General features: G+C 29.7%; 1 protein-coding gene across 1 annotated transcript; it reads right to left on the reverse strand.

The window, feature by feature from the left end:
* Positions 1 to 7,400: 7,400 nt before the first annotated feature.
* On the reverse strand, positions 7,401 to 10,456 carry LOC123293466 (cytochrome P450 6j1-like). The gene is made up of 7 exons (XM_044874303.1): positions 10,426 to 10,456; positions 10,142 to 10,283; positions 9,095 to 9,768; positions 8,275 to 8,496; positions 7,955 to 8,206; positions 7,786 to 7,885; positions 7,401 to 7,530 (listed from the first exon to the last, which is right to left on the reverse strand). The coding sequence occupies exons 1-7, from the start codon at positions 10,454 to 10,456 to the stop codon at positions 7,524 to 7,526; spliced, it is 1,428 nt and encodes a 475-aa protein (XP_044730238.1). The 3' UTR covers positions 7,401 to 7,523.
* Between the last annotated feature and the right edge of the window lie 1,259 nt (positions 10,457 to 11,715).

An 11,715-nucleotide genomic window follows, 5' to 3' on the forward strand; every position in this document is an offset into this window, starting at 1 on the left:
ATTTTACTTTAAAATCGATTTGAAACGGAGCTGGAGTCAACAAATTGATATGTGTACATAAAATTTTACTATACAGTCTGTATCGTTCTAAAATTTGCCCGAACCTTTGCTCAAATAGTTAGTTTTGCATCTTCTATCGATGTTATATATCGATATTAGATATAAATTATTTAAAGAATTCTAAAAATTAATAGTTAGACTTGCGTTCATATCGAAATCTGAACCAGTTTTGAAGATTGAAACTGGTCTATGATTACACGCTTTTGTTCAGACATTTATATCAAGTAGAATAAAGAAGGCACTATGGAAAATATTTATTGTTCTATTATCGAGTAATCAAGGAATTCATGAGCTGCAACTAACTAAAGTTAAATATGATTAGATACTTTTTCGCGGAGGGGATGACTTAACGAAGATGTGATTTATTAATTGAGTATATTAAAAGATATATTAAGAAAATGTTCTAAGGTCTGGTTCCAATGTTCTAAGGTCTGGTACCAGGTACCAATATTGATGTATTTTTATTTGTGGTGTTGAATACATCCCTTTTTGTTACTCTCAGAAGCTGAAATTCGATTTTTTCATGCTCAAAAAAACGCTCCTTAGCTGCCTTTGTGCGATGCATTTTGGCCCTATAATAATTGAAGATGTAGCTCTCAGAACAGCAACTGATTGGTATTGGTGCCATATCCAACAAAATTTTTTTTAAAGCGCAATGCGCTGCACACCTGTTTCTTAGTTTTTATTTAAAAGTGAAAGACAAATTTATTTTACAGGACACTCTATATAAACGAGTTATAAAAATTCCAAAGTGTAATATTTCCATTACGATTTACGAGGTGAAAACAATAATCGTCTATCATAAAATTAATAATAATAATGATATACAATATTATTTTGAGTGAAATTTTCTTCTATGTTTCACGATATGAAATAAATATAATTTAGTAATTTAATACTATTTGGTTTTGTATTATGTTGTTTGATGTGTGTTGTGTTTTGTGTACTAGAAAATAGAGATAGAAAACTATTAGTGAGAGATCGTTGTGTTTGTATCTTAAAAAGACGATTGTCTCTTAATGTACAAGTAAGATCTTGTATTTCCTTGTTTTAAAAGATATATAATTTCGTTTATCTACACACACTAATAAAAGGAAACTATTTGAGTATATTTGAGATATTTATGCCATCAATGATAAGGCAGAGTGTTTTTGTGTTATTATTTTATATCATTATTTACTTAGAGAGTGACAATTCTGGTTATTCTTTGTATTATTGCCGATATATAGGAATATTATCGGAATATAATAATATTATTGGCGTTAGCTCTTACATACAAAAGTTTTTGATGCTATTTGTCTATGTAAACCGAAACAAAGTTTTTTTAAAGTTTTAAATTCTTATGTGCAGGTTAAGAAGTGCTGTGAACGTAAAGCGGTGCGCATGTTTGACGCGGGACACATGATCAAGATCAAGATCATTATTGTGCTCCCATTAGTTTTTGCTGTTCTATCCTTGGATGATTCTATAAAATAAGACACAATCAAACGTAGTACATTTCGAAACAAGTTACTGTATATTTGGTGGAAGATGTTAAAATTCTAGAAATACTATAGCCAGCAATTTTAATCTTTCTAATTGCAGAATATGCACTTCGGAAGAATGCAACAAAAGAATTCGAAAATTTTGTTTAATCATTTTTTTTACTTTTCACGCCATCTTTAATCATTTGAACAATTTTGACTTAGTGATGTTTTTCTCTAAGCATTTCAGCCAACATATTTGAACTACCCAGTTTTCTCTTTCCAAAGAGTGATCAACGTTGAAGATTGCCGAGCTTTCTTAATATGACGTACTAAGTAGTTTATCATACAACATTACAAATTCTCTTTTCTAAAAACATATATTTTAGACAATGTATCGCAAATGAAATCATGTTTGACGTACTAAAATGTCAAGTTCATTTCTTCGTTATAATAAAATAAATAATTAAAGCCCGACTGTGTAAAAAAGACTCTAAAAGGATGAAGCAAGTCCAATAGTTTACATAACGACTTTAACAGTCGGGGCCCATTATTGGGAAGATTTGATTCGGTCTAGGTTTGAATGAGCTTTTTCTTTTCAAATTTTATTTTACACAGTCGGGTTTTTTATTTTTTACTAAAATTTGAGTTATATATATATTTTTGTAACCTCCTTTTAATTTTCTTTATTTTGTTACCCAACTCGTGGCTTTTGATTTATTTTTATTAACGTATTACTATTTTGCTCCAAAATTTCGCCATTTTGTTTTGTTTTTTCAGAAACCTATCTGAGACTACTTGGATTTTCGAGACAAATATAATGATATAAATATTGAAATATATTGCGCAATTTGGAAATACGAGGAACCTAATAAAGAAATTTACAAACAAATATACATACATACAAGAAACGCGCGAAAAACATAACCTCTCCTTGACAGTCGGGTAACCTTAATTTTGTCACAATGGACGATTTGATTTTAAGTAAACAACATCGTCGACCTGCTTACATTCTAAAATGGCCATGAACATGTTTATTATTCTCTAAAAAGTATTATTTCGAATCTTAGATCTGAGAATTTTCATAGTCTTTATTTTCAGGACAGATTGTTTCACCCTAGACTGTCCATAATACTCTCATATTCGAAAAATAATTATTTTGTAGTATAATAACTTTAAGGGAAATTTCAATGAAACTTTTATAATATTTGGAAAACTCGGCGACTTTTTGAATATTTCTTCCCCATTAACTTTCATAAATAATCTATCATATCACAATCATCAATTTCACTGTCAGAGCATTATGTAATAACATCGATAATCATGAACACATATTAAAAATACACAATTTGTCCATTTCATCAAAAAAAATTATAATGGGTACAAAGAAAAATATATGAAAAATATTTTATTTGAAAATATCAAATCTCATTTCGTTTTGTAGATACTAAAAATTTTGATTCCAATTTCCTCTTTTAAAGCATACACAATTTTTATTATATTCGATATTTTTACAGTTGTATTATTTGGCTAGACGTACAGTTGAAACTATTCAAAGTTCATGGATAACAGACTCGCTTGAATGTACAATACGATTGAAAAAAAATGAATTCCCAATCTAAACTTGAGAATACCTAAGTGTCATAAAACTTTTACAATAAGTTATTCGACTGGTAACTGGAAACGTCTCATATTATTAAATGGTATTTGTAAAACCCATTAAAAGTATTCACAAGGAGAGTTACCTTTTTTATGTATGTGTATGTATGAATGAACCTATATTTCTTTGGCATGCTCTTTGGAGAAGATTCGTTAGATTCGTCTTAGTTATTATAATTATTAACATAAAAAATGTATTAATATTAGCAAAACATCCGCCTGCGTTAAATAAAAACTGAAAACAAAAGTTCAGTGGGTTACATTGCACCTTAATAGTCGGGGTCCACTTTAACGGAAGACTTGAGCTGTTAAAAATTTCTAATGGGTCCTGACGCTACATTCGCTATAAACAACATAACTTTTTCCCTTTGAAAAAATCGAGAAAATCGCAAGAAAAATTTTGCTTTGGAATTTTATGAAACTCGGTCGATAGAGTAATTTTGATCCAAATATTAGGAAAATCAGGTTAATTTAATGATTGGATGCGGAGTTTCTGAGATATCGCAATATTTGGATCGATATTAGTCCGTATCTCAAAAACTATTCGACCACTCATCAATTGCACCCGATTTTTGTACTTTTTGGGTCAAAATTACCTTATATACTGAGTTTTATCAAAATTGGAGATAACAAAATTTTTTCGATTTTTTACAATTTTCCTTTAAAAAAATCGTAAAAAAATTTTTGCTTTGGAATTTGATGAAACTCGATGGATAGGGTAATACCCCTTTAATTATTTTAGATGAAAAAAATCGAGAAAATCGTAAAAAAAATTTGGAATTTGGTGGATGGGGTAATTTTGATCCAAAAAGTATAAAAATCAGGTGAATTTAATGATTATACCTATAGAAAGTTACAATGTCAGCCACTATCATGGGCAAACCTTCATTTTCAAAAAAGTTTGAGTTCCACACCCAAAAATTCAAATCCATAAAATTGTGAACAAAATTAGAAATTGTCCAGCAAAGCGTGTGGATATCTGCTAGCGGTAGTATAAAAACTATAGCCTTATAATTAGGTTGTATTTTGTCGAATAAAAAATTTAATTATAGTGGATTTACTCTCCCTTGACCAAATCTAGCATTTATTAATTTCGTTCCTCGTTATAAAATTCAGCCATCGTTTTAAAACAAAGTCAGTTAAATTTAGCCATTAGCCATTATTTACAAAAATTACGAAAACTTAAGGCGTTTCAGACAGACTGAAGGATTTTCGTTTCTAGACAATTTCTAATACGATGACGTATCGGGAAAACTCTTTTCTGTATATTGTAATATCAAAAGAAATAGAAGTTTGAACGACGTGGGGAGCAAAAACTAAATTTTATCTTTTGCGTTTCTATATTATCTAATGCTCAATTTCCACCAACTCTGTAATTTCATCGATTCTTCGGTGTTAATTTTAAAAATAATATTAACTGAAGACGCTTAGATATTCAATTTTTTGAACAAAACGTTACGAAATATCCAAGTTTGTATTTCAAAAAAGGCGGATATATTTGTACCAACTACATGAATTCATATATACTTTTACTGATATACAAATTCCTCTAGTATATGCACATTGTGTGTAATAGAAAATCACTATACAAAGATTTTTCCAATAGCTACTCGGTATCACAGGCGAAAAAAGCAGTAGCATATATGATATTTTATATATAATAAATGGGCAAAGAGTCGACAAGGTCCTTCTACATAACAAAAGTATAAAAAGGAAAAAATACTAGCATTTACAGGATGTGTCAAAAAGGTATGTTAAATAAATCAGAAATATCAATTTTTTGTAAAGCAAACATAAAAAAGCTTTTATGGATACTTTGTCTGCAAGTGAAGAGAGCCATTGAATTGATGTTTTGTTAAAAATATGACAATTTCCCAATTGTTTACTTGAAATTGGTATAGTTAATGTTGATATAATGTTGTTAATATTTTTTAAATGTAAATTAACATAATAAAATACTTTAATTTATTAAAAATAATATTAAATATTTAAGATAAGCCATATGTACATACCATAGACTTATATACCCATCTATAAAATTTCATGAATAAAGTATGTGTTGTTAAAAATTCTAGAAATCGCGTGCAGGTGCTAATTAACAGTTGTAAAATTTTAATAAAAAAAAAAGGGGCACCTTACAAGTCTATAGCTTTCACTTACCTAAAATTTTGATATAACAATTTCTTGTAAATCTAGTTTAAATAATAGATCAATCTCTTGCCCAGTTATAAAAGAAAAATGCAAGAATATAATACCACTACTTAATCTCAAAAAAAAGTTGCGGCTTTGATCTGACCGCTCCTCACATAACTCGTTATAAAAATAACGCGAAGATCCAATTTGTGCAACAAAAAAACAATCTTGGAACGGTTTTTTTTTATACCATATATATGTGAAATATACATAGTATATTAAGTTTAGTCACAAGTTTGTAACGCTTAAAAATAATGATGCTAGGAAAAAAATTTTGTCATAGGTGTTCATAAAATCACCTAATTAGTCCATTTCCGGCTGTCCGTCTATCCGTCCGTCCGTCCGTCCGTCTGTGGACACGATAACTCAAAAACAAAAAAAGATATCGAGCTGAAATTTTTACAGCGTACTCAGGACGTAAAAAGTGAGGTCAAGTTCGTAAATGAGCATCATAGGTCAATTGGGTCTTCCTACGGACCCATCTTATAAACCGTTAGAGATAGAACAAAAGTTTAAATGTAAAAAATGTCCCTTATCAAAAATTAAACTTTTGTTTGAAACATTTTTTCGTAAACATCACTGTTTACCCGTGAGGGCGCCAATTAGGCGGAAATTTTATAATATGTACTATACTTGATTAACAGTTATGTATGTGTCACATGTTTGTATGTGTAATGTGATAAAGAAATCGACACTGACTATGCCGGTATTTCAACAATTAACTCAGTCAATTGTTTGTTTTCACCTTTTTTTTTTTTTAAGTAGTTTGAATGAATTCTAATAATTGATGTGAGTGTCATTCAAATCAGAGTTCATATCCAATTTTTGGACTAGAGCCTTGACTATTAGTTTATTACAAGATTCATGTTGAGTGAGGAGCATCTTAATCTAATGTTTTGTTTCAATGTCCAAAGACTAATATTTATCATATGTATTACACTCCTGCTATATTTCGAGCACTCTATTTAGACACATTAGACAAACAGTAACGGGAAGAGTAGAATGTAAATAGATAAACAACACATATTAATAGTGAACAATCATTAACCTATCATAAGAATATAGTTTTAGTCAATTTCAGCGCTTACTTATGCATAAAAAATCTTATTCAGCTTGTCGTTGGTGAGTTCACATAATACCATTTCACAGTTTTGTTTCAATTATGGACAGGAAAATAAAATTTGAAACATTCTGTAAATCAATAATATTTCGAAGAAAAACTTCAATGGACATCACTGGTAAGTATATGCTTTTTATTAAAGTCGACTGACTTGTAAGTAGTAGTTAGTACAATCCCATGAGTATTCGATTTAGTTTCGAAAAGATATCTTATCTTTCTATCTTTGTGGTTTGGTACAAATCGTAGAAAACTATATCACATAATTTTTAACACCTTTATTGAGAGCATTGTTAAAGTATGTATGAAAGTAGATTATTCGGATATCAGAGATTATTCGGACCTATTTTTGTATTAATGCTGTGAAAACAATCGTCTGACGCAAAATTACATGAACAAATACAGATTCCACAAAAATTGGGCCAGATTTTTGAAATTTTTGAGTACCTACCTTTATTTTTTTCACTACTGAAGTACATTTTATATTTACCATAAAATGATTGATAACATTAAATCAATAACAAATTCTCGATACACTTGTAGTCGAGACAGTATTCTTTTCCAGATGCAAGGTCATTGAAATTAAAAAAAAAAAAAAAAAAAATATTGAGAATTTTTTCAAAAAAAGCTGCTTAAAAATTTTTTTATTTACTACACAATTTCCCAAGTATTTGACATTGCATAGCTTTATTGAGATAACATAAGCCCTAAGCCATGCAGGAACTTTTTGCTTTAGTTTCCAAATTTCTAATTTTTATGAGCAGTTGTTTGGAAATATTTGCAATAATATCTTTTGTCTTCTAAAATTTCAATACTCTCTATCTAAAAAAGTACGCTTTAAAGTGAACTAAGAAATTGTCAAGAATTTTACGCTATCTATCATTTGATGAAGTTCTGTTGTTACAACTGACCGCATAAACAAAATATGTAGAGCAAGAACGGAAGGAAGGTGGATATTAAGTATTGCAGAGTTCTTTGTCAATTTTGCAAAAAGTTCATCGAAAAATCGAAAAAAAAAAGATAATTAATTCTCACCGTCTGAAACATTAAATGAAACAAATAAAAATCTGCAATTCGCTGCCGGAATACGTATTTTAATTCCTACTTTGAGTCCAGGCTGAACCAGTCATACCCACCTTAGTAAATATTTTATTAAGGAGAGTTTTGGAATGGAAGTGGACAGAAAGGGTTGTTTTAAACTGTCTTATAGTTAAAAATCCATAATCTTAGAGTTTTTCAAACACTACTTTTAGAGGGACTTCAGGAGAACTTGCAACTGACTTAACGTTATACCTTGATATTGTTTTTGGGGTTTCGTCACATTCAGAAACTTGGAATTTATTGAGCAGCGAAGCAATTCCCATTTTACTTTGTAACATACCGAATCTTTCACCTTTAAGCAAAAACCAATTAAATTATATTACAACTGAGTAAAACGAAATAATAAGAATTGTAAAATTACCTATACAATTCTTCGGTCCTTCACCGAATGCTAAAAATGTACATTTGTCACGTTTTTGGATATTTTCTTGAGAAAAATTTTCAGGATTAAATTGTTTTGGATTTGGATAATATTTTGGATCCATATGTATGCTGGAAGCAGATATAAATATTTTTGTACCAGGATCAATTTTAATTTCCGTTCCGGGAAGTTGATATTCTTTTACACATATACGATCCAAAAATGACAGCGGTGGATACATTCGTAATGTTTCTAGAATAATTGCAGTAAATTTTTTAATTATCAAATATCAATATCATCAGAAAACTCATACGACCTACCTTTTAAAACTTGTTCCACATAAATCATGTCAGAAATACATTCATAGGTCATTTCCATGTTATATTTTTTAAGGCATTCGCGAACTTCTTTTCTTGCCCGCTCCTGAATTTCTGAATTTTTTGCCAATTCATATACTGCAAAAGACATCAAAGACGATGAGGTTTCATATCCGGCGAGAATAAAAACAAAAGCTTGGGCCACAAGATTATCTCCGTCGATTACTGAAAAAAAAATTTACTAATTTTTTATTTGCAGGCAATTATAGACAAAATAATAATTAATGTGCCATAGGATAAGAATATGAAAAGTATCAAAGCTAGTTGATTATTTGTCGGAAATAGTTTGGTGAACTGCGTTTGTTTTTGCCTCTTGAATGGCTAAGTAAAATCTAATTCGCGATTAAGATCGTTATATGAGACACTGCTTCCCATATCGATCTCGAGCCAAAGGAAAGACGATCAGCCTATCTTTTTTGTTTCGATCTATCCTCAACCAATCGTAGTTTTTATACTATTACCATAGATAACAAACGTAATTTGCTGAAAATGGCGGCATTGTTTTCGTTCTCTTTTGAATAACTCCCCATTGTTATCTCACTTCAATCACGAATATTGCTGCATATTTTATCGTGTACAATTTGTTTAGCTTAATTGAAACACTCTCTTATCGACTGTTAAACTATCGACACATACGATTGTTAAACGGCAATGGAGCGTTGAACATTGTATTGAGCGGCCAACTAGTGATGACATTTTCTTGTGGAAATGTTCTAGCCAGACTCAGCAGAAGAAGCATCAATTTAATAGAAACAATTCATACCATTTTTATCTCTTAATTGCCGCAATGCATCCATAAAATCATCCTGAAAAATATTATTTGCCTCTCGATAATGAATTGTTTTCCATACGGCATTTCGACAAATTTTGTATATAGCTTCTTTATTTTGTCTAATTGGTAACATTTTAAGAAACCGATTTGTTGGTCCAAGAATTGCAAAGTAAACTTTCAATGCTCTTAAAGACGACGGATTAAACATTACCGATCCCATTTTATAGAAGCCATCGGATTCAGGATTAGTTAATGCAGAGCCTTCTATACCAAAAATACAATTCGATATTACGTCACTTGTATACTGTGACATTATTTGTTTTAATATCAATGGATTTTTTGGCTCCATTTGAATACGTTGCTCAATAACATTTTCTAATTGTTTAACACACGTCAGCATAAAGTGTGTCATATTTTTCATTTTTCCTCTCGTAAAACATGATGTTAATTTGGGACGTATTTCTTTCCAAGGTGGACCTTTTAAACTAAATAATGTATATAAATATATTGGTTCACGTATATAGTTTGTTTCTTCACAGAAATTTCTGCCTGGAAAGACGTGGAAATCTTTGATCAAAATTGCTTTGATCAAATCTAAATCACGTACAAATAATACGGGAGTAGTAATTGAGAATAATCCAATAAATGGTAGATTGTTATATTTACTGAAACAAAAATTTTTCATTAATCAATGTTATTTATTCAATTTTGTAAAGAGTTTTTGGCTTAGGTATGTGCCTGCAACAGGAAAATTCGGGCAAGTTGAATTGTATATAGATCAGAAAACATGAGTTTGTATCTAAATTGAAGGATTGGAAGCATTTAAGATGAAAACAAGGTAAAACTAATAATTGAATTGGTCTAAAAATTGAATACTAAACGAGAACTAATATTGAAAATGATTACACGACACAAACAGTGCTACAATCATGCACGAGTCAAAATTCAATTTATGTACGTTTCTGTAAATTCCATTCATTTTAAAAGAACTGTTGCAAGACACAATATTACCCAACATTAATAAATTTTTTAACTTACTCATAAATTTCTTGTAAATATTCACTGATATGTTTTTGTAAAGTAAATATAGGTGCAAAATTCCCAAAGAAAACTGAAGGTGGTATGAATGGTACATTTCGTTTCTCCCAATAGCGAAAATTTCGTGTTAAATATAAATAAACTGTAAAAATTAAACAAATAGCTAACACAAAAAACCACATCTTTAATAATTTAAACTAACAGGCAAACTAAACAATTTTAATTAACTTACATGCACACTTTGAAAAAAATAAACCCAACTTGTAAAGGTCTTGGTCACATACCTTCACGTTTTTTTATCGGATAACACTTCATAAACAATTTTAATTTCTTGAAATATTCAAAATAACTATAAAATTCTATTTACTATTTCTCTTCAATAAATAATACTAACGAAAGGTATTGAGTGGAATACAATTATAAGCGATACACACCGTCCGATAAAAGAATTATTGATACTGTGAGTTAAAAAATAGCATGCCGACTCTAAAACTTTTGTTTCTTAAAGTACGAAAATCTGGTTTATTGCGCTACCCAAATGTGAAGTCGATGAATTCTATTAAATGGGGTATCATTTAATAGGTATTTAAAAATCCTAAGTAAAAAGTAGGTATCAAATTGAAAAAGAAATGTAATAAAAACAAAAACTCGACTGCGGAGTCGTTTTTGAAATATTACCTAAAATAACATTCAAAAAGCTTATATTTAGGAGCTATTCTTATCTCGAAAAATACTCTGCTAGGCGTGAAATTGTCTTCTAGATTTTTATGTTTTTTTTTAAGAACTAATCCGGTTGATTCTGTGATTAAACAAGTTTCTGAAGTGTCTTGTATATTATTTAAGTCAATATCTCAGAAACTACTCGTCTAATCGTCAACGGACACAATTTTTTAATTGTATGGTCAACGTTCCTATGAAAAATAAGTATTATCTAAATTGGAAACAAACATTTTCCAAAAGTTTCCTTACTGTATATAATGACAAGCGGCTATAATTTCTATCCTAACTACTTAAAATAGTTGACTGTTTGTTATATTTTGGGGGCTAATGGCCCCGTTTCTCCTTGTGCAAATTCGTGCTTTTCGTGATGTTTTCATTTTTTTTTTTTTTTTTATAACAGTAAAAAATCTTTTGTTTAAAACAATTATTTTAAGACATGATTATATTTATTCTCCAAAGCGGAACTTAGCATCTGATCGAAATCTTGCCGCATAGTTATATGAATGACTATTAGATTTGAATAATAATTTTATTAGACATATAGAAAATCATTTATTATATTACAATATAATTAATATGTACATGAAACAATATTACATCATAGTGAATAGATTCAATATGAAAAGTTATATTTATTCCGATGCAATTCTCCCAGACATTTCATGGCATTCAGACTTTTTTTAACAATATTTCGTCTAACTATGCGTTAGACAAAATCTTTGTCGATTACACACGCAAGCGGAGTTATGTGTCCTAAAAAAGTAAAATGGTGAGTTCACTTCGTTTTTCTTACTGATTCTGGATGAAACCGCTCTCCGTTCCTTTTTCCCCAAGTGTCAAAAAGTTTATTACCC

Source organism: Chrysoperla carnea, chromosome 1 (assembly GCF_905475395.1).
Source record: "Chrysoperla carnea chromosome 1, inChrCarn1.1, whole genome shotgun sequence".
Classification (NCBI taxonomy): domain Eukaryota; kingdom Metazoa; phylum Arthropoda; class Insecta; order Neuroptera; family Chrysopidae; genus Chrysoperla; species Chrysoperla carnea.

What these genes read in the sequence shown, in the direction of transcription:
- LOC123293466 (XM_044874303.1), bottom strand. Translation starts at nt 10,456, where the DNA reads ATGAAGTGTTATCCGATAAAAAAACGTGAAG. An exon ending in TATTTACAAGAAATTTATGA is followed by an intron (nt 9,769 to 10,141) that starts GTAAGTTAAAAA and finishes TTTTTGTTTCAG; the next exon opens with TAAATATAACAATCTACCAT. An exon ending in TGTGGAACAAGTTTTAAAAG is followed by an intron (nt 8,207 to 8,274) that starts GTAGGTCGTATG and finishes CAATTATTCTAG; the next exon opens with AAACATTACGAATGTATCCA.